This window comes from Mesoplodon mirus, assembly GCF_964341445.2.
Source record: "Mesoplodon mirus genome assembly, chromosome: 12".
In the NCBI taxonomy this organism is placed as follows: Eukaryota; Metazoa; Chordata; class Mammalia; order Artiodactyla; family Ziphiidae; genus Mesoplodon; species Mesoplodon mirus.
The window spans coordinates 87,191,763-87,216,266 of NC_138988.1; the positions used below are offsets into that span (position 1 = coordinate 87,191,763).

The following is a 24,504-nucleotide window of genomic DNA, read 5'->3' on the forward strand; positions in this document are numbered from 1 at the left end:
ATCCACTTTAAAATCCTCAGCTGTCAACAACTCAGTGCCAGTAGGCAGGGGATTTGGAATTACTATGTGACTGAGCGGGAGAGCTTATCGAGTTTCTGTGTATGTGGAGGAGATACATGCCCTTGGAGAAAGTATTCCTCTTTGCTTCCTAAACAAATACTATTTATTGACATCTTCTGATGTGCTAACTGTTCTTGTTCATTGTCAGGGAATTTATACTACACTCAGAAGGCAGTCTATGTTTTCTTCCTTGAAAGTGGAAGGACGTTAATTTAGACCTCATTTCCTTGTGCTTGCCATCTTAGCCATCTGTTGGAGAGTAACAAATGTGGGGCATTAAAGTGTAAATCAAGCTAAGTATATATTAAGCAGAGACAAAGAAATGCAAGGGGAAAGACATATTAGTACCTTCACTGGACTATAGAACTTTGTTGTTTAAAGAATATTCATTTTGTTTGCTTGTAACATCTCATGTCTTCATTATAAGTTTATAATGTTAAGAGATTGATTAAAAGTGGATCACTGCAATGAAAACTAATGATATGTGTGAAATTCACACATCACATGCTAAAAGACACTGAAGATATTAGAAGAGATTAGTTTTAAGTAAGTAGGGTTCACAAAGAAAGTGTCAATAGAAATGAAAACAAAATGCTTGTTATGTAAAGCAGAGAGATCTCAGGAGTTAAAGTTGAAATTCCTGGCTCGGTTGCTTTATGGCCTCAGTTTCCTCAGCTGTGAGTTGATGACAACAGTAACTGTTGTAACCTAGGTTTCTTTGTAATTCAATTCAACTCAGCTCAACAAACACATACTGTCCTGTTAATGGTAAGCCCTGATAGTCTAGGAACCCTGACTGGCTGGTTCATGGTCACGTGGAGGGCTCCACAGATGTTTGCTGTTGTGCCAGGCCCTGGGCTGTGCTGGAGGAATTAGAAATATGAAAAAAACAGAGTCCCTGGGCTCACAGAGTGAACCATCTATCTGAGGAGACGGCAGGCAACAAATCCTGTAACCAGGATACAGGACGGGTTAAAGAAGAATGTAAGTGAAAGTTCTTCATACATTCTCGTTTGTTTATTTATTTATTTATTTTTGCGGTACGCGGGCCTCTCACTGTTGTGGCCTCTCCCGTTGCGGAGCACAGGCTCCGGACGCGCAGGCTCAGCAGCCATGGCTCACGGGCCCAGCCGCTCCGCGGCATGTGGGATCTTCCTGGACTGGGGCATGAACCCGTGTCCCCTGCATCGGCAGGCGGACTCTCAACCACTGCGCTACCAGGGAAGCCCTATGGTTCCTTATTTACAGTAATTCAAAAACTGTTCATGGAATAATTAAAGATGGTGGCCTGTGAGTGAGAGCCTTTATCTGAGAAGGAAAGAGGTAGTATATGAGGAAGTGGATGTCTTATTCCCTTACTCTAAATGGAGTGTTTGAGTTTGAACCAGGTGGGTTTTCTGAAGATTTTGGTTTTGGATTATTCCAATTCAGTTCACTTCAAGGACCTCCTGATTCCAAGTCTTTCCCTGCAATAGTCAGACGGGGAGTAGAATGAACTTGGCCTTACTTAATTGCCTTGATGTGAAGCCCTTTCTTCTATCTCTTGTGTTGCAGCCCAAATAGTTTAGATACCAAAGTGACCCGAATGCCATTGCTCTTGAATGGGTGACCCTCATCCAAGCAATCCAGATAGAGAAGGAAATGAAGTATGAAAAAATGGGACAAAGAGGGAATAGACTTTGATTTTCTTGCTAACAATGATTTACAAGCGAGACACAAAGTAATCATAAACTGTTGGTTTTTTTTTGAAGGTCTTAGGTCCTAATGCAGGGTCTGGGCCAAATACAGATTTTACTTCTTTGTGTGTTTTACTTAAAAGAGTTGTGCTGTCATTTGTCTTTGGTTCTCAGGTGAAGGTATTTGTTTGCGGGGCTTGGAGGGGGTGGGGTGGGAAGGGCTGGAGATAAGCTCACAGGAGGGAGAGCTACTTACAGAAGGGAGGGTCGCTGCGCCATAGAAAGGCTTGAACTGTTGCTTTTTGAGAAATAAAACCTCACTGAACCTTGAACATTCTTTTTTATCTACATCATGTACTTTGACCTCCTGGATGGTGCAGTTTTGATGTGGAGGTGAGGTTCTTTTGACCTAGTTCTCCCCTAAGGGATTGCAGATATTTTCCTAATTAAGCTAGGTTCACTGGTTAACAACAAATCATTGTTTCTTATTGTTCTGAGCTAGTAGGCCTGGTATGTGAAAAAAATCTCCCCCACCACTTTCTGTGTATTCGTGACAAAACTCATGACTGATCTTTGGGAGATAACTGTGCTTTCTCCTCTGTTTTAGCGGTGCAAGAAATTATTAATTTAGTGTCGAATTTAGTATGACTATTTTTTTGTTCTTTCCAAGTTGTCTCTTAGCGTAACAAAGTAATAGAAGGTCAAGTTTCTTTGAAACTATACCAAAACCCAAATGTAATCACATGACAGAAGTGCCTAAGTTCATTCTAGTTACAAGTGGAAACTATTGTTGGTTATCTCAGGAAGTTTTTTTTTTTTACATTTTAGTGCAGAGTTGTGCATGATTATTGAGAGAAGATGGGGTGAGGGAGGTGAAGGCAGGGCAAGGGAGGCCTCCTATGTATCAGATCTTTAGTTATAGTAAGGGGTGTTAAAGATTATATTTGTTTAGCTTTTTATTTTGAAATAATTTCAGACAAAAGTTGTCAAAGAGTACAGAGAATTTATGTACACCTTACTTCACCCAGCTTCCTCTTTTAACATCTTACATAACATTAGTGTCATTCCTGAAAGCCGGAAATTAAAACTGATACAATGACTCAATTTATAAATCTTATACAAATTTTGCCAGTTTTCATGCTAATGTGTTTTTTTCAGGTCCCGGATTCAATCCAGAGTCCCACACTGCATTTAGTTTATCATGTTACCTTAGTTTCCACTAACCTGTTACAGCTCCTCAGTTTCTCATGACTTTCACAACTCTGAAGGTCAGTTATTTTGTAGGATGTCCTTTCGTTTGGGTTTGCCTGATGTTTTCTTGTGATTGGGTTTGAGGTTATTTATTTTTTGGCAAGAATACCAGGAGATGATCTTGTGCCCTGTTCAATGTATCATGTCAGAAGGTACTGTTGGGGAAATATAATTAAAAACAAAATCCCTCAATCCAGAAATTTAAAACAAAATCTCTCAATCCCGAAATCCTCTCCTCAAAGGTAGTAGAGAAAGAAAGCACTTTTATTACTGAATATGCATTAAATCAGAATATGATGTGAATCACAGGCAATCTACTAAGAAATTGCAATGACAGAAAGAAATTTTAGTCTTTTATATAGTCAAGCAGGTGCCACCCACAACATACATACATGTTTTGAAGATAAACAATAACTAGCCCTGAAGTGTGAGGACTTGAGAGTACCATTTGTCACACACAGTTCATCATCAGTTCACCTGGTAATTGGGGTGACCATCTGTGTTAGCTAGTTGGCTTTATCCAGAAGAAAAACAAACTATAGTATTCATATCTTTATGAAAGGAGGTAGTTTTGCCACTTGGAGCAAGGTGTCCATTGAAATTAGCTTCTGTCCTCCAACAGGAAGTGGGAAATTGGGGTGCTATCTCCCTTGATGTTTACATCCTAGGTCTTTGAGAAAGACATTACCAGGTGATAAAGTTGACAAAGGCCTATCTTAATCTTCAAAGAGATTATACATACCTTTCAAAGAGAGGAGAAAGTGCTTACAGTTGCAAGTTTTCTAAAGTAAATGCTCTGAGAAAAAGTTGGGAAGGGAAACCTCTTGATTTCATCAGGGAAAATCAATCCTGTTTCAATTTGTATTTGTCCTTGGAGTAAATAATGCTGATATGTCTTCTTACTGGTGATACTAGCTTCGATCTCTTGGTTAAGGTGGAATCTAACAGCTTTCTCCACTGTAAAGTTACTGTGTTTCCTTTGTAATTAACAAGTATCTTAAAGGGAGATACTTTGAACCTATGCAAATATACTTTTTCTCATCATTCAGGATATCACTCACAAATTTTATTATCCATGGATGGTTCTTGCCTGCAACAGTTATTACAGTGGTGTTTACCTAGTGATAGTTTCCTGTTTCCATTGTGCCTTCTACATTTATTAGTTGGAATTCTACTGTATGGGAGAGTTGTCCTTTCTCTCACATTTATTTATTTGTTCATTCATTCATTCAGTTATTTCTTTATATCAGTATGGACTCATGGATATTTATTTTATTCTCTGGGTTAAAATCCAGTACCATCATTATTCATTTTTTTACTTAAATTATTCCTGCTTTGCCTGTTGGGGACTCTTTCCAGATGGTTTCTGTGTCATTTTGACATGGTCCTAACATTTTTTTGAGCACTTCATTACTTTCTAGCACCACAAGATGTTCCAGGCACATTTTGTATTTTTCCTTCTCTGGCCCTTAGAATCAACTGCTTCTCCAAAGAAACCTAGTTCATTTTAGTGGAGAATGGTATTTAGAAACCAATATCTGGACATTAGGGGTGCTCCTTGCTACTGAGATGTCATGGCTTTTAGGGCCTCTCAATAGACAGAGCTAGAAAATATATGTATATATGCAAATACACACATCTACATTTATTTCTATATCTATCCATCAGTGTATATATGCAGATATATATTTTAAAAACTGAGTTCAGGGCTTCCCTGGTGCAGTGGTTGAGAGTCCACCTGCCGATGCAGGGGACGCGGGTTCGTGCCCCTGTCCGGGAAGATCCCACATGCCGCGGAGCGGCTGGGCCCGTGAGCCATGGCCGCTGAGCCTGTGCGTCCGGAGCCTGTGCTCCGCAATGGGAGAGGCCGCAACAGTGAGAGGCCCGCGTACCGAAAAAAAACCCAAAAAACCTGAGTTCATCCTGATGCCTCCGATTCCACAGCAGCAGCACAGGGTTCACTCTGTCCTTTCCCATTCCTTATATGAAACTTATGTCTCTAAACTGGGAAACCCCACTCTCATTATCCACAATATATTCATGTATTTGTTCAGTTTTAATGTACCTACAAAATAGTTTTAAAATTGCTAACTCATACTCCTATGAGAAATATTTAATTGACTAGAGTCAGTATTTGTGTAGCTCTTTTTGTCTTTAGCTTTCCAGTATACAGTAAGGGCACTATTGTCCCAAGTTACTTAGGTTAGTTTTTTCTTCCTCATCCCTTTTGTTATGGAACCAGGTTCGTTTGCCCAATGCACAGCAAACCAAACACTGAGACACTGAGGTCTGCAGCCGAGAAAAGTTTTACTCACAAGGCAGCCAAGGGGGGAGATCCAAGAACAAATCTCAAATCCACTTCCCCGAAGGCCAAGGGACTTGGGATATTGATGGGATAAGGGAGCAGGGTGGTCTGAGGTGTGGGGAAAGATGATTGGAGGAAAGAAAAGGGTGAAATAATCCGTGTTCTGCGGAGGCCGAACATGCTTTTTCATGGGATGTATGATCAGAAAATGGTAGTGTTAACATGATCTGAGGGTGGAGTTTTTGGCCCTCTGATGTCAAAAGGTCATCCATTGGACACTTGTACAGGCCCCATTGAATGGTCGGTGGTCTTGACGGGTTTGAGCTGGGCAAGACTAGCTCCATGTTCCTGAAAAACATTTTAAGCAACCAGTTATTATATGTCAGAGGTGTTATCTATAGGGGGAGGTCAAAGAAGTCTTGTGATGTATGTCTAAGCTACGCGAAACTTGGAAGGTATGCAGTTTGCAAGAACAATTATAGCAAGCTTGGTTAGTGAAGGCAGGTTACAGGATATTATTTATTAAGAAAGTTATAGTTTAAGGGATCTAACTGATGACTGCCCTGTTTTAACTTTCAGTGTGGTTGTGTTATTTATTATAATACAGTTAGGTTCATTTGTTACTGTTTATGTTCTATTTTGGGTACACAACATTGTGGTTGATTTTAATTATTTGCCGTGTCCTGAAAGTCATAAGCCGTACAAAAAGATATACTGAGAGAAGTGTCTCTCATTCCCTGCCCCACTACTGCTCAGTTCCTAGTCCTGCATTCTTCATACCTGGTTCTTGTCCATTCCCCATAAGAAACCATTCTCCTTAGTTTCTGGTTTATTTATCCTGTCTTTATCCTATCCTTTCCCACAAATGAGCAGATATGTATCTCTACCTCTGTCTCTATCTCTATATCTATATTCCTTTCTTTTCTATATGAAGGGTCCACGCTATAGATATCCTTTGGCACTTTGCTGTTTTTCACTTAACAATATATCCTGGGAATCTACGTATAGGTAATTCTCATTCTTAATTGCAACTTCAGAGCTCTTCATTGTATGGATGTACCATACTTTTCTCAACCATTCTCCTATGTGTGGTCACTTAGATTGTTTCTAATATTTTATAATTACAAAAAATATTCCTAACGATCTGATTCCAGTTACAATGTGTGGTATTCCCCCACCCACCCACCCACACACACCAAGCAGTTCTCTGACACCAGCTGGGTGTCCTACAATTCAACTCAATTCTGACACTATCTACCTGGAGATAGGTAGACCGTCCCCCTGCCCCCATTTGCTAATCTCAAGTCCAGGTTGTTACCTGTGCTTCTGAAGACCCAGCTAAAGATCAGAGGTTCCAGTGACCCCCTCTTTTTGTTTGCTAGAGTGGCTTTCAGAACTCAGAGAAACATTTTACCTACTAGATTACTGGTTTGTTATAAAAGGATAACCAGATGGAAGAGATGCATAGGGCAAGATGCCTAGAGAAGGGCACCGAGTTTCCATGCCTCTGAGCTGGCCACTCTCCCGGGATCTCCATGTGTTCACCAACCCAGAAGCTCTCAGAACCCTGTCCTTTGGTTTTTTTTATTACATAGCCATGGTTGGTTATATCGTTGGCCATTGGTGATTGATTCAACCTACAGTTCTTTTTCCCTTCCTATTGGTCTGGGAAGTAAGACTGAAAGTTCCAGCCTTCTAATCACACATGGTTCTCTCACTCCTGCATCCCACCCTATGCAGAAGCTCAGTCACTGAGAATGGAGGCCCTCTCTGCCCTTTGTGCACAGTTCTGAATCCTCCACACAGAGCACTGAGTACATTGTGCGTGAACCACTAATAGTTGCTAACTATGTTAGTGTACTTTCTCTTGCCATCCGTTGACATGTTAATAGCTTTCTTAGTATTTATGAAAGACAGCATTGAGATCCTGTACAGTTGGCACATTCTTCAGTGGGAATCCTGGGGACTAAATGACTTATTTAAATGCAGGTGGAGGCTGTACTCTGCCCCCCGCATGCTCGGCATTGGTAACCTTTCATCTTGCATTGTTATGTACACGCTTCCAGCTGCTCTGCATTCTTAGTGGAAATTTTACATTCCACTGCCTAGATTGGTTCGGTATCCAGAATCCCATTTGGGAACACAAACCAAACAAAAATGACAATGGTGAAATAGAAAGCAAGTTGTAGTAAGTGAAGAAGAATATTAAAGAAAAGACAAACAATCCAAAAAATTTTTTTCTTTTCAATGCTTTGTTGGTAGTGGTTTCCGTAATTACTCCTAAGAGTTCTCTTGGGTTAATTGGTTATTTTTTAACTTTATGAGGGTCATGTTATTCTCTTCAGCATAGCATTAGGGAAACCCATGCAGACTTATGAATGCCTTAAAGATGACTCAAGTCCTGTTTAGTTTTGCTGTAAGATAGAGTGTCCATTGCAAATAATTATTTTAGAATAAAATTAATAAATGTGAGGTTTAACATTATATATTCAGAATGCTCGGGATTATCTGATCTTTTAAAATATTCCACAAAGTGCAAGACAGAGAAAATTAAACCAGAAAGCCAATAGTTTAAAAATTTGTGGTATGCTGGGAAATTGATTTGATGGTTCAAATTTTGATGAAAATTAGTGGGCATTTTGTTTTTTAAGACAAAAAGATTTAGCAGTATGGATACATTTAAATATAGGCTTACACTTAAGAATTTTTCAAGAAAGCTATTACTAATGATGGGTATATTATCTTTTGGGTTACTTTTATAAAAGTTAAAAAATATTTTTTTAGACATTACGTTTTAGAGCCGTTTTAAGTTCACAGCAAAATTGAGGGGAAGGTACAGAGATCTCCCGCATAGCCCTTGCCCCCAGACGTGCGTAGTCTCACAAGAGCGGTAACTTTGTTACAGTTAATGAACCTACACTGACACATCCTAATCACCCACAGTCCACAGTTTACATTAGGGTTCACTTGTGGTGTTATATATTCTATGGGTTTAGACAAATGTATAATGACTTGTAACTTTTGGGTCACTTTTAAGCTAAAAAGAAATCTTTTACCTTGCTGTTTTGAATAGCCGTGTCATTTTGTGAATTTGTTTTGACTTGTTTTCCTGCTTCAATGAAGGGGGAGACATTCATTTAGAGAACAGTTCAAAAGCCAAATATGCAAACTGATGCTAAGATATCCATTATTGTCAGAAAAATGACCCTCTGAATAAGAGATGATAATTCACACCTGAGAGATGGATCCTAACCCTTCCTTTGGGTATCAGCCCCTGGACTGGGTACAACAGCACAGACACCTGTAGAGGACCCAGGTAGAGATGAGTGGTTGCATCAGCTCATAGAAACTAATTGGACCCTTCTGGGAATGTTCTAAACAGCTGGTTCATTATAATTAGAGACATCTCCTATAACTAGGTTGTCGCTGAAGTTAGAGTGGTTGGAATTTTTTATTATTATATAACAATGCTGATGAAAATATTTCAGTGGCTGGGCTGATTTTGCCACCATGCCTTTCTGGAATTTCTAAAATTTCAGGGGGTTAACAGATTTCAATTTTCATTCCATTGGAGTTCCATAAATTATACTGGTATGATCATGTAAAGAATAGTTGGCAGGTAGCAGTGAAGGGGAGAGAAACTTGGGTGGTCTTGAGAAGATACTGGAACCACTGAATAAGGGTGGTCTAGATATGCCAATATATATAAATGTTTACAGATATTCAGTTGTATATAATTCAAGAAAGCTCTTATTTAAATGGGTACAAATACGTGTCTACTGTTTCTGCTAGTGGCCAATTTCTGTCTTGGGCAACATTAGCAGTAGGAATGAACCCTGCACTGGGAATCAGAAGTGGACTCATATGACTGCTTCTTTGCTTACTGTGTGACCTTGAGGGGTGGAGAGGCTCATCTTTTCCTTTCTATACAACTGGAATAATACTAACCTTATAATATTATTTTGAGGAATAAACATCACTATAAGTGTGAAAGCATTTTATAAATTCTGTTGTGTTTTACAATTGTAAACTTATTTGAAAATAACTAACATAAAGATATTACAAAAAGTCAAGGTAACATGTGGAAAGTGTTTGATACAATTCTGGGCATGGTATGTGCTCAAAAAAATTGGTCCCAATTTTGCTTAATTAAAGTATTTACTGAAGATTATACACACACACACATATACACACACAATGGAATATTACTCAGCCATATAAAAGACTGAAATAATGCCATTTGCAGCAACATGGATGGACCTAGGGATTATCATATTAAATGGTTATCATATTAAGTCAGAAAGATGAATATCATATGATATCACTTATATGTGAAATCTAAAAAAATAATGATACAAATGAACATATTTACAAAACAGAAATAGACTCACAGACATAGAAAACAAACTTATGGTTACCATAGAGGAGAGGAGGGTAAACAAATTAGGAGTTTGGGATTAACATACACACACACTACTATATATCAAATAGATAAACAACAAGGACCTACTGTATAGCACAAGGAACTACACTCAATATTTTATAATAACCTGTAATGGAAAGGAATCTGAAAAAGTATCTATCTATCTATCTATCTATGAATCACTTTGCTGTACACTTGAAACTAACAGCATTGTAAATTAACTATACTTCAATTAAAAAAAAGTATTTACTGAGTGAATTCTATGTCCAAAGTGCCAAAGTGCCATGAATGGATCTTTGAGTTATAGATGAGGCTCATTACTAAAAAAAATAAAAGAGAGATGCAGTCCATGAAAATATTGATAACATAAGGGGAATATGTTATACCTATGAAAAATGTTGTATGGAGATTCAGACAAAATGATATGGAATTTCTGAGGAGAATTATATCCAGATGAGTGAAGGGTAGGTGATAGAATAGTGAGAAATGAGGTTAGAGTGTGAAAAGATGGGGCCAGCTCAGATGTGATCTCAAATACCCAAGTCCAGGACACTTGGACTTCATCTGAAGGCACTGAAGGAAAATAGAGTTGAAGGCTCTTTGTGTAGGTTGGGCTATATTTTGCAAATAAGTAGCTTCAGTATGTTTTTTCCTAAATGCCTAAGTCTATCATATATGGACAGTGACAAAAACGTGATTTTTTAAAAAAAATTATTTAATTTATTTATTTTTGGCTGCATTGGGTCTTCTTTGCAGTGCGCGGGCTTTCTCTAGTTGCGGCGAGCAGGGGGCTACTCTTCGCTGCGGTGTGCGGGTTTCTCATTGCAGTGGCTTCTCTTGTTGTGGAGCACGGGCTCTAGGCGCCCGGGCTTCAGTAGTTGTGGCTCACGGGCTCAGCAGTTGCGACGCATGGGCTTAGTTGCTCCGCAGCATGTGGGATCTTCACAGACCAGGGCTCGAACCCGTGTCCCCTGCATCGGCAGGCAGATTCTTAACTGCTGCACCACCAGGGAAGCCCATGTGATTTTTTTAAAAAAAGAGCAATTTAAAATTGAATTTTTAAAATGTATCAAGAGGGCTTCCCTGGTGGTGCAGTGGTTGAGAATCTGCCTGCCGATGCAGGGGACACGGGTTCGAGCCCTGGTCCGGGAAGATCCCACATGCCGCGGAGCAACTAAGCCCGTGTGCCACAACTACTGAGCCTGCGCTCTAGAGCCCACGAGCCACAACTACTGAGCCCGTGTTCCACAACTACTGAAGCCCGCTCATCTAGAGCCCGTGCTCCACAACAAGAGAAGCCACCGCAATGAGAAGCCCGTGCACCACAACGAAGAAAAGCCCCCGCTCACTGCCAACTAGAGAAAGCCTGTGCACAGCAACAAAGACCCAATGCAGCCAAAAATAAATAAATTTATTTAAAAAAATGCCAATTAGAAAAATGCATTTTTAATGAAAAATGGTATTTTTTCCCTTCAAAAGTCCTAATTGTTTTATACAATGGTCTTACATTTTTTTTTTCAATTCAAACATATTACTTGGATTATTTTTTCAAATTCTTTTATTAGTATATCTGGAAACAGACTGATTTAGTTATTTTAACTAAAATGACTCAAAGAAATATATATTTAGGATTAATCTTCAATTCAGCTGGTTAATCATGAACACTTGGAGAGTATTTTTGTCATACTGAATGAGGAAAACAACTTATTCAAGACAGATGGTTTAATTTAATTCAAGCAACAACTTACAGACTCAGAATCAAGTTATATAATTATTTAAAAAATCATCTATTTGTGAGTTTCTGTATATAATAACTATAGACATGTATGGGCTAAAGAAAAATAGCATATATCAGGCAGCTCAACAGGAGTTTCCAAGTTATTTGTTTATCTAATGTATTCACCTTCATCTTTAATTCAACAGTCTAACAGGGTATTAAGCAATCAAGGTTGGAAGGAAAGACATTTGAAAAAATAACAATTGGTATGATGTATTTGCTCAGTACATTACTAGTCAATATTGAGGGTAACTACAAGGTAACAGTAGGGACAATAAATTAAAAACCAGATAAGTAAAATGTACAATATGTTAGATGATGGTAAGTGCTATTTAAAAAAGCAAAAAGGCAGGGAAGGGCAATAGAGAACCAGGGATGTGGCAGAAGCTTTAAGTTCAGTGGCCAGGGAGTCAGTATTAAGAGGTTGGGAGGATTTCACAAAGCAGATCCTATCAGCATAGATGCAGAATCAGAAAGGCCTGTCCTTCACACAGGCAAAGACTCATTTGCAGTTAAACAAGCTAAACCTTAAGAAGCAGCAAATCTGCTGGGAGAGGGATTTGTAGTCATCCAAGGTGCTGTAAACTACAACCCTGGCCACAAAACTTTATTCCTTGGAAATCGAATCTATTTTCTTATGCTATAGTATGAACTAAATAAATCAAGGGACCCTTGGGATCAATCAAGAGTAAGCTTGCAATACATTACATTAAACTGAAAAAAACTGCCTCTTCTTTATTTCAGCAAATTCTCAATTCTAATAATTTATTCTACAGAAAGGCTTACATATTTATGCAAATAAATATTTACGAGGAAATCTATCATGGCATTATTTGCAACAGCAAAATTTAGAAACAACCAACAGGATTGTCACTGAGGGACAGGTTAAATAAATTATGGCACATCCATGGTGTGGAATATACACAGCTATTACAAAGAATGAAGCAACCCTTACTGTAACTACCAGTATGGAACAACTGCCATGGTAATTGTTAAATGAAAAAAGCAAGGTGCAGAAGAATGGGCACAGCAAGTTATTCCTATGTTTAAAAATTACATGTATAAAATGTTCACATAAGACAATATGTATATGTAGGTATAGGCTGCATTTGAACGAATATTGCTAATTCTGGTTGCAACTTTGTGGGGGGACAGGAATGGGAAAGATTCTTCCTTTTCACTGTATGCCCCATTTTACCACTTGAATTTTGGTCAGGTGCATACATTATCTGTTAAACTTTTTTTTTTTAAAAGTCAACATCACTGCAAATATTAGCTTAGGGCCAAGAATCTCTGGGTTTAAAATGCAAAAAAAAAATTATTGTGATTGATTAAAAATATTTTACTCTAAATTAGAGTCTCTTTTAATTAAATTTCAATAAACATTTATTGTTCAACTAGCAGGCATTGCCAAGTGTTGTTTTAGGCACTGGAGAGTCAAGAAGAATTCTACCCCTTATTCTTCTCAAAATGGCATAATTTGATTGAAGAGAGAGTCCCATAAATTATTTAGGGTTAATATTTATCTCTAAAATAACTACCAAAGTGCAAAGCAAATAGTGGTTCACTTGTATGGACAACCCTGCCCCTTAGTATGTGTGATTTTAGGCAAATTAATTAATTAAGCTCCAGTTTCTTCATTTGTAAAATGGGGTTAAATAGTAAGTACTTATTCAGGGCATAGTTTTGATGATTAATGGAGGAAGGTAGGCTGGTTTGACCTAAAGTCACAACTAGGGGCTGGGGAGGAAGGAGTGTTGGTGGGAGATGAGGGAACCAAGGAAGCAGTGGCTGGTCATGGGGGTCCTTGTAGGCCAAGCTTAAGAGTTGGGATATATCTTTCAGTGGAAACCAGATAGCAGAAGACTGAGGAGAGGATAGGGTGGGAGGAATTAGGAAGAGGAATGATGAAGAGGAGCGAAAGGGCCAAAGGGTCAAGGGAGAAATTGAAGACACCAGATGGGGGTGAAGGGTCCTAGCTATTTAAGGGAACAAGTAGAGGCAGCAGGGGGTAAAATCAAGATGGGGGCTTAGCTTTGTAAAGGGATAAGGATCCTTCTCCTGAGACAGGCAGCAAAGGAGAAAAGTGGTGAAGATGTAGATGAAGTGGGTTATGGAGGGAAGGGAAGTTGAAAGCCTTCATGCCTGTTGGCGTTTATTTTCTTGAAGTTTGGAGGGAAATGATGTGCTGAGAGTGGGTGTGCCTGGAGTGTGATTTTAGGATTTAGGATGAAAGGTAGGGATTTGGACAGTTTACTGTGGGAAATGTAAGAAGTAGTTGATTTGGGAGGAGGACAGGGCTGGCCGATGCCAAAGCCTTGTCTCAGGCCAAGGTGCCCGAGGGGCCATGTGGTTCTCGGTACAACAGCCTGGACCCTGGAAGCAAAAGGAGCCGGAAAGATGACCAGACCTACCCAGATGCAAGGGGTTCGGGAATGGAGGGTGGTGGTCAGAGTCTGGCTGGTGGATAGAGGAAGAAGTGAAGTTGAGAAAAGTTGATGAAGTCAGTCTCAAGAAAATAGGATGGGGTCAAGTGCCTGGTGGGGACCCAGAAACTCTAGGCAGCAGGCGGGTGAGGAGAGATGACCAAACACTATGTTGTGGCTGGAGGGGGAGGACACTTGGGAGTTCAAGATTTTATAGGATTATTTTATTTTATTATTTTATTTTTGTTTTACAGAAAGTAATTGCTTAAAAAAGTTGCCTTAAATTTCTCATAATAGCTCAACAGTTTCTGTTGTTGGCACAGATCATGAGTAGTATGCCCAGGGCTTAAGTGAAATTTTTCTTGAGCTCTCTGTTAAGGCAACATGCCATCGATAGAGGGTGAGCCCAAAATGTTTATGTAAGTGGAAAAAAAAGCAAGGTTTTAACAAAGGCAACACAGGTCTCAGCCAGTTCCCTGGAAACCTGTAATTTTTCCTCATGGGGGAAAAAAAAGCACTCGGTGCTTTGTATTTCATAAGCTCCGTGATTTGTATTTCTTTGCTTTTGAAGGTAAAACCAGTAATCCACAGCAGGATCAATGTGTCAGCTCGCTTTAGAAAACCGCTCCTGGAACCCTGCGCTATCTTGTAAGTTAGAGCCCTTTACGTTTTGAGTTAAAATTGTTGTGGTGGTTTCCTTTTGGGTTGGGATTTATTTTGTAGTTTTAAAGGCATAACTGTCAAACAGTTTGGCTCACTGGCTTTGCTTTTTTTCCAGCTTGATTGCAAATGGGGACCTTATAAACCCAGCTTCTCGACTCCTCATCCCTAGAAAAGCCTTGAATCAGTGGGATCATGTACTACAAATGGTCACGGAAAAAATAACTCTGAGGAGTGGGGCTGTCCACAGGTATGTCAAAGTACTCTTGCAAGTGGATGGATTTCAGAATTGCTGAGGATATTCCCAAGAGGCTCTGGAGTCACTGGTCCCTAGATTTGAATTTCAGCTCTCCAGTTAGGCTCTATATGCCTCATTTTCTCTATCTGTAAAATGGGTATATAATTGTTCGTACACGTAGAGTTGTTTTAGAAAGGAGTTAATCCGTATAAAGAGCTTAGAACAGTACTTGGCACATAGTAACTTCTCAACAAATATTAACTGTTTATATTCTTTGGCACATAGAGCACATCAACAAATATTAACTATTTTTTTCTTTTGATTTACAGCAAATAGGCAAGCATCAGCATTGTTTTATTTGAGAAGGACTTTTTTTTTTGAGTGAGCCAGCTTCTTGACTCTTAATTAACTGTCCTTTTCTTTAGGAGATATTTATAATTATCTGATGGTCCAAATCATTTGCCTCAGGTAAAAAAATAAGACATCAGGAGGTATTAGTGGGTTTAGGAAGGAGGCAAGTTAGAGAGGATAATTAAGTGGGGTTGCCTAAACTTGAGAAATCAAAAACATTTTTCTCAAGTTCTAATATATATAATAATAATATAGACATGTACAGAGATTATATATAATATGTGACACACAAATATTTGAAATCCAATGAAGAGTTTTCTGGTAGTTATTCTTTTTTTTTTTTTTTTTTTTTTTTTTGCGGTATGCGGGCCTCTCACTGTTGTGGCCTCTCCCGTTGCGGAGCACAGGCTCCGGATGCGCAGGCCCAGCGGCCATGGCTCACGGGCCCAGCCGCTCCGCGGCATATGGGATCCTCCCAGACCGGGGCACGAACCCGTATCCCCTGCATCGGCAGGCGGACTCTCAACCACTGCGCCACCAGGGAGGCCCCTGGTAGTTATTCTTGAATATTATCCTCACCCAGTCTCTCTAACATACTCCACTGGTAGAGAACACTATAGACATATAGGGTAAAATAAGCTCTCAGATGGTTGTATGTTCTTCAGTTAAATGTGGGTACAGATTAATGTATGCATATTTACATATATTAGTATATATAGTTTCACAACCATTGTGATTTTAAATATAATTGTTTTAATTGAAAGTATTAATACTTCACATGTGGTAAAAAATTCAAATAGGACAAAAATATAAATAAAAACTATTTCTCCCACCTCAGGTTCCCCAGTCTTTCTTTCCAGTACTTTTCTGCATCGTTGCAGGATGGAAACTGGAATTCATAGAAACACAAATGGGAACACACACACACATGAATAAATATGTAAATACACCTTGCTTTTTTCCCTGTAACAAAAAATCTTGGACAGTTTTCTTATCAGCACAAATAGGTCTATGTTATTATATTTAGAGATTACAAAATATTCCACTTTATGGGTGTACCTTAATCTATCTAACAGTCTCCTCTTGATGGAAATTTCAGTCATTTTCAACCTTTTGCTATTACAGTACATATTTTTGTATCTAAGCAGAGTTTATTAAGAGATGAAAGTGTAGAAGTCGAATTGCTGTATCAAGTGGTGAATGCTATTAAATTTTGATAGATACTGCCAACTGTCTTCCAAAGAGTCTGTACTAATTTACCAAAAGTGCATGAGAGGGCCTGTTTTTCATGCTCTCATCTATACTATAAAACTAACAAACATTTTGTCTTCGTAAAAGTAGTATTTCATTGTTTCTTGAATTTTATTTATTTAATATACTACAACAACAATATCACTGATCATTTCTTGTGTGCGAGTCATTATTCCAAGTGTTTTACATTTTTAACTTAATTAACTCAGCAACCCTATGAGGTGACTAGTTCTATTATTCTCTTTTAATAGACATGAAACATGAGACATAGTGGGGGAAATTTACTTGCCCAAGATTATTCAGGTAATGAGCAGAAGGGCTGGAATTCAAACCTAGTAGGCAGTCTGCTCCAGAGCCTAAGCTGTTAACTACCAAGCTAGTCTGTAAATAAATGCCATACATTTATCTCCCATTATATATGAATGAACATATTCATTACATATGAATATGAATATATATCTCATGGCCTTTGCACATTTATTTCATTGATTTATAGGGACTCTTTATATATTACAGAAATTAGCCCTTTCTCATATATGAGTTTTAAATATGTTTCCATATTTAAATATGTTTAAATATGTTTCCAGTTTGTATTTTTATAACTCTTTATGTTTCTTTTTGCACACAGATATGATGAATTTTGATGCAGTCAAATTTTCAATCTTTCATTATGGTCATTAGGTTCTATGATTAGCTTAGGTCTTCTTCACTCTGAGATTATAAAAATATTCTCCCATGTTTTCGTCTTTCAACTTTTAAATTTCATTTAAACCTTTGATCCATTTGGATTTCATTTTGGCATCAGGAGTAAAGGCAGATCTCAACAGTTATACACTGATTTTTTTAAAAAGATATATAGTTTTGTCTTTTGACACATACATAGATGTAAACCCACTCAATAAATAATATGAAGCACACAAAGATACATACACACAATTGCATGCCCAGATACACCTATTCATACATATATTGATATGAACAAATTGATACATAGAAATAAAATATATTCCAGAACAAATACAGAAATGAGAATATAGTTATATGTCCCCTGAAACACCTGAATACTTGGAGAGGCTTAATTCTGACTGTAATGCCAGACATGAATGAGGTTTGGTTGCTGCTCACTTGGGACACGCCTACCCTCCCTTAACAGAACAGAACAGGGAGGGTTGGACCCTCCCTGTGCATCAGTATATATATCAAAAGCATCCCACACAAATTGGTTCAACTCTTTGTTTATGATTCTTGTGTTTTGTAGCAAAGTAAGAAAGCAGGTCAACAAGAGTCATATAAAAGAAGGCTAAAATCACAGGCTAGAATTTACTCAGTATCTTTTACCGACCTGTTGAGGAAACCAGTCAAATTTTGGCTGTTTCCAGAGTCACAGCTTTGCTGCCTTTTAATTTCTAGCTATAAAAGTTAACTACTGATTCAGATCTTCCTATTTTGAAGGAAAATGAAAGAAGAAGAATATCTGGATCTAGGCCAGTGGTTCTCAACCAGGGCAATTTTGCCACTAGGGGATGCTTGCAGTGTCCGGAGTCAGGGAATAGGGGCAGCTACCATCTACCATCTCGTAGGTAGAGGCCAAAGGTGCTGTTGACATCTTACAATTCTCAGGACAGCCTCCCCACCTCTCCTACAATTATCAGGTCCAAAATGTCAATAATGTTTAGCAACCCTGGTGTAGGTCAAGGCAGGAAATCCAGGTATCTGAGTTAAGTGTTGGTATTTAGACTTTGAGGGATAGAATTACATTATAAAGAAAGACTTTAGCATCTTTATACTAACTCAGTACTGACACATGTTTGGGGGTTTGGTGGCTGTTTTTGTTTTACTTCTTGACTCCATATGATATGGCCATTTACATAATCAGTAAACAAGTACACAGGTCAATGACAACTATCACTGCCCTTAATGATATAATATAAGAAGTCTGAGAATCTTAAAAGTTATTATCTTAAAACCCTTCCAGTTACTAACTCTTTTGTTTATCACCTTCAAAAACATGCCTTGTCTTTGTGGTGTAGTTTTCTAATAGTCTGTTTTTTCTTGTTCTTTAAACAAGTTCTGTGGACACTTTAAATCGTCTAGCAAAGTTATCACTGTTCTTTTAATAAGTAACATATTGTAGTTTGCAGCAGCAGTTTTACAGTAAAGGGAAGTTCTTGTGAAATCCCTTGATTCTGGGACGATGAGGGAAGGCAAAAGAAAAAAGAAAGGAAGCATGAACGCTATGCAGTTCTGCGTCATTAATACTAGCAGTGGGTTCTTTTACCTCCTGCCCTCTCACCTCTTGTTTTCTGACCCAGTTCTGTGTGCTTGGATGTAAAATTTTGGCTGAGGGCCGCTCTTGCATGGAATGCAGTAAGTGGCTTGTCAACCTGACCAATGCATTAAGAAAATGAATTTTAAAGGTGCTCACAGAATATAAGTAGAAGAATCAAACTTCGGTGAAAGTCGAGCTTCATTTAAAGCACGACGTTCTCTACAAGTTAATTCTTTCCCTCTAAAATCTAAATAGGGCAGCAATAGGGGATCATTATGTTAGATTGTCAGGTTTCTTGGGATGAAACACTGTACAGCTAGAGAGTAACTGCATGTGCATTATAGCAATGGCATTTAGCTGAGTCTAATGACTTTGAAGCATTTATAATTCAGTAATTAGCATAGTAACGAATGAGCCAACTTAAGAAGAGTTTTTAATTGACTCTGTGATTTTAAGCAGTTCTTGCAATGCTTGTTAAAATTTTAATCACTGGCATTCATATTTTGGCAGACTTTATACTTTAGAAGGAAAACTGATTGAGAGTGGGGCAGAGTTGGAGAATGGGCAGTTTTACGTGGCTGTCGGCAGAGATAAGTTTAAGAAATTGCCTTACAGTGAATTACTTTTTGACAAGTCAACGATGAGAAGGTCTTATGGGTAAGTTTGCATCCTCATTCACTTCTCACATTTTAATTATCACTTGAAATAGCATTGAGTCTTATGCTGACCACTGGTCTATTTTATAGAATCTTGTTTATCAGTTAAAATGGAAAGCATGTATGAAATAAATTGATCAGTGTTTATTTTGCTGTGATTGGAGATTGAGAACTATTGCATGAAAATATAATTGTGAGGAATCCATGATAGACTATATAGTATTTTTTTACCATTCACTTAACAAATTTATAATAAAGACTTATTTTTGTGAAAAAGATACAGGGCAGTGAGCTTCTAAACAGCATACGTTATTAGAAGTTTTAATAGCATCTTAACTGGTTAGCTAGACCGAATAACTTTTCAGTTGGTGTGTAGAGAAACTTCTAAAGGTGATTAAAAATGAATATTTTCTACTTTAAAAAATAAAAACAGTAAAATATAAAAATGATATAGTTCCTTTTGTACAAATAAGTAGAATGGCTGGGTGTGTAATTATTACATGCAGAATTTTAAAGATTACACTATTAACTACACACAGTGCCCAGTGGACCATTTTCTTCTATGAGATGTCATATATTTGTGAAGAATGCCTTATTTCAGCCCAGTGGATGGACGCCGAGGCATGCATTTTCATGAAGAGCCCCAGCCCTGGATGCAGGGACCGTTTGGCTTGCTCATGGTGCACTGCAATCCATCTCTGCTGCTTTTCTGTGTCCACTTTGCTAGAAAACTGACTTTTTGTAGTTGTCCTCTGCTAGGGTGGGTGATTTGTGGCAGAGATAGAGCTCTGAGAATGTCACCAATTTGTTCTCCATTAATTTGCAATCTGTGTAGATTGATGGAGAGGCTAGCCAAGGGTTTCATAAGTAATAGATGAAATGGAATTTCAGGGGTGGTGTTTGAAGTATGCAAGCAGACTTACTGCTCACCATCCTTACCCATCCATGAAATCAAATCCTTCACAACATTTGCTAAACAATACTGGGTTAGGCTGCTGGGCGTTGCAGCACACTCTGCAGTGAGAGCTTGTACTTGATGGCAGTGAGAAAACTAGCTCATGGTGGCCTTTCTCAGGCAGATTAGTAAGATTTACCTTTATCTCTGTGGCCTCCTTATTTTCAGAGAGGGTTAGGTTTCAAGATGGGTTGGGTTTCAAGATGGATCTTTTCCTATAATAGAAACATCTGGGAAATAACTTACTCTTAGAGCTGAAAAGAATTTTTTACTTTTTGGTGAGAATGACTGGTTTAGAAACTCCCTGAATAGACATGCCAGTGTTTTACTATTCTATGCTTCTATCAGAGGCAGGCATTATAGACATGATAAAGACGATGGAAATTTATAGTTTTAAATGCCATCTGGCAAAATCATCACTTGGCTTGGGAAATGATTTTTTGAAATGCAAATAGAAAATTTAGAGATCTGATTTTAAATGCTATGAAAAAACTTAAGACAGTACTAAATTTATTAGTAAGCATCAATTAAAATACTGTGCAAGAGGGACTTCCCTGGTGGTGCAGTGGTTAAGAATCTGCCTGCCAAGACAGGGGACACGGGTTTGAGCCCTGTTCCGGGAAGATCCCACATGCCTTGGAGCAACTAAGCCCGTGTACCACAACTACTGAGTCTGCACTCTAGAGCCCGCGAGCCACAATTACTGAGCCCACGTGCCACAACTACTGAAGCCTGCGTGCTTAGAGCCGGTGCTCCGCAACAAGAGAAGCCACCACAATGAGAGGCCCGTGCACCGCAACGAAGAGTAGCCCCTGCTCACTGCAACTAGAGAGAGCCCGTGCGCAGCAACGAAGACCCAACACAGCCAAAAATAAATTAAAATAAATAAATTTATATAAAAAAATACTATACAAGAAAACATTAAAGGTCTTTTGGAATGGAATTTGGAAATGTTATGGTGGTCTTTGTGAAATTGGGAAAGTCTATGGGACTTTTTGTGAAATACTGATGTCAGTAAGTAGTTGAGCTCCATGTCAGGATGACAAATTGAGATGACGATTATCTTGCCTTATTATTTGTGAATAATGCTCAGATTTCTAAATTGCAATTTGTTTCCGCAGTCAGAAAGCCTCTTCACTACCTCCTATTGTAGGATCCAGAAAGTCTAAAGGGAGTGTAAGTATCAGATGCTTTACTCATTAATGTTCTATATTTCTGTATGATTCAGAGAGACTGTCCTTTGGGTTTCAATTAAATTCAAAGAAATGAAACTTAGCCACCTTGTGGTATATAAGCAATTATGTGAAACAACACTAGAACATTAATGTTACAACTAAGTTTCTAAAGGAGAGCTAACATTTTAAAAATATGGATTTCAAAATATCTTTTTCCTAATATACAGATCTGATAAAATTTATACCATGGTTGACATCTAGGCAGTGATACACAGATGAGAAGAAATGCTGTATTAGGTCACACCAGTGGTCTGCCCAGTCTTGTTTTCTGTCACTGACCAAGACTGAAAAGAAAGTTTTTGTAACAGAATAGTAATCCTCAAGTTATGTTCCTTTAAAAGATTGAGAACCATTCCAAATATTTAGCTCCTTATCAGAATCTTTTCCATCCATCATTCATTCATTTATTTGTTAATTCAGCAAATGTCTACTAAATACCCATTATGTGGGAACTGTGACAAGTATTTAGTAGGTAACTTCTTAACCTATTTGTATTTTTTGTCTGTACCCCCTCATGGAGGTGAGTTTCATGTCATGCTGGAGTATTGCTTTGACAGGTCTTCTTGGCTGAAACTTCTCTTTCTACTCTTTTGGGTGAACTTCCTGACCTGTAGTGGTCAGAATTGATCTGACATTTCTTCTTTCTGAATTAAATAAGCAAAACGCTTATACTGGTGTTTTGTAAAATAAGTGGCTGCTGGGCAATGATACCGTCTCCTAATGATGATTTAGATATTTCTTCCCCTCCCCCCTTTCTGTAATATCATGTGAAATTCTTGAAAAAGAAAAATAATTTTGTGTGAAGAAATAGTGCTGATCTCAGTATAACAAACAACAGACATACCCACTCATTCGCTGTAACTATTGTACTATTTATGACAAAGCTCTTGCCCTCAGGAAACGTACAGTCTAATTGAAATAGAGAAAATAGTTTGAAAAGGTAACTAACAAGCTAAAGCTAAATATTAAAAAATGTGCTGAGATAGCTATACAGAAGGAATGAGACAAAAGGAATCAATGTGCATTGGCCAAAGTACGTGGAGGAAGTTGAATTTGAGCTGTGCCTTTGAGGACTGTTTAAGATTCAGGTGAAGGTTAGGGAGAGGAAAGGGAGGTAGAAAGGACAGTGTGAAGAAAGGAGCAGAGATGAGCACACGGAGAAACAATGACTTTGGCTGATATTTAGTGAACACTCAAGGGTTCAACACCATGCCAAGGTCTTTACAGATGTGATTTATTTAACCCCAACCCCATGAGGCAGGTACTGTTGTCATTGCGTTTAAAAATGAGAAAAGGAAACACAGATAGTAGAAGTAGCATCTCCAAAGGCTCCATTGAGTAAATGGAGGGGAAGGATTGAGTCTAGATGGCCCGCTTGGAGGGAGCTAATATTTCTGACCCCAGGGGGACAATGAGTCCCTCAGGCCAACTGGAACAGAGGGCCCCTCCTGGTGTGGAGGCTGACGTGCCTCACTTGGTAGGTGGTGGCAGTTTTAGATGATCTCGAATGTCAGAATGTAGAGTTTAGTCTTTAGCCTTGAGTTAAGGGAAGCTCATGAAGGCGTCAGAGAAGTGAGAATGTTGATCCAAGTCCAGTCTAGAAAGGCCAGATCTTTTATGTGGAGAAAACCTTAACATGGAGAGAGGCCATAGATGAGGTGTCAATTACAAAGCAACTTCCATAACCTTGGTGTAAAGTGGTAACAGCCTAGACCAGGTAGGTGGTGAGGGAGCAGCAGTAGGTGATTATTATTATTTTCATTTTATTTTTTATTTTATTTATTTTTTATTTTTTTACAGTACGCGGGCCTCTCACTGTTGTGGCCTCTCCCGTTGCGGAGCACGGGCTCTGGGTGCGCAGGCTCAGCAGCCATGGCTCACGGGCCCAGTCGCTCCGCAGCATGTGGGATCTTCCTGGACCAGGGCACGAACCCACGTCCCCCTGCATCGGCAGGCGGACTCTCAACCACTGCACCACCAGGGAAGCCCTAGTAGGTGATTATTGCTCATGAAGAAACAAAGGACTTGCTAGGTGATTGGATACAGGGGATTAATGGAGCAGTTGGAGCCAAAGATAACTGCAAGTTTCTGAGCTTGGATGCCCGAGAAAATGGTGGTACTATGGCTAAGAAGAGGGCAACTAGAGGAAACAGTGACCTGCTTACTTTCCAGTACATTGAGTTGTGTCATCACGGAATCTAGTTGAAAAATGTTCAGCTAGTAGTTGTAAATGGCAGAGGCTGAGGACATCAGATGTTGATTTGCAAGTTAATCCACATGATGGTCATAGTCGAAGAGCAGAGATGTGTCATGGTAGTGTTCTTTCCTCGCACTCAGCACAGCCTGGCAGTGAGCAGGGTTCTTCATGCTGTTGAATGAGAGGATGGGGGAGTGGGAGCCGAGAGAGAGAGAGAGAGAGACAGACAGACAGAGAGACAGAGTAGTGAGAACCACAGAGGACCCAAAACTTCATGTGTGTGGAGAGCAAGGGGTGAGAGAGAATTCTAGTAACTGAAAAATATATTTTAGCCACTATAAAGCTAAATAAAAACCAGGAATTTAGGGTTTGGAAATTTTGTCCTCTTGCTCTTCTTCAGGACTTCGGGGGTGGAATCTCTTCCACGTACCATGCACATTTGAGCTCATTAACTCTCACAGTACAGCTGGAAAGGTGATGGTTAAACAGAGACCAAGTGTAGTTGAATAACTGACCTAGGTCATAGGGAAAGTTCATGTCAGAACCAAGATCAGGACTCAGCTCTTTACATTCACAATTACTGAACTTTGGGATTAAGTGCTTACTCTTCTGTAATTTAGAATGTCTGATTTTTTATTAAAAATGTGTAATGTGTTTCCCGTTTTAAAATTCATACACAGGAGGCACATACATGCCTCTTTCTTGCTCACTTGTTTGGAAGATCTGTGCTGTGAATACTGGGTCATCTAATGATGATTGGTGAAGTCTTCTGTG

General features: G+C 38.8%; 1 protein-coding gene across 1 annotated transcript in view; it reads left to right on the top strand.

Annotated features, from left to right (window-relative positions):
* Positions 1 to 24,504, top strand: part of DCDC2 (doublecortin domain containing 2) — a 149,383-nt gene that overhangs the window by 30,057 nt on the left and 94,822 nt on the right. The window contains exons 3-6 of the mRNA XM_082637177.1: positions 14,490 to 14,566; positions 14,697 to 14,828; positions 19,198 to 19,344; positions 21,420 to 21,474. Of these exons, the coding sequence (XP_082493303.1) occupies positions 14,490 to 14,566; positions 14,697 to 14,828; positions 19,198 to 19,344; positions 21,420 to 21,474 (411 nt within the window). The remainder of the gene's footprint in view (positions 1 to 14,489; positions 14,567 to 14,696; positions 14,829 to 19,197; positions 19,345 to 21,419; positions 21,475 to 24,504) is intronic.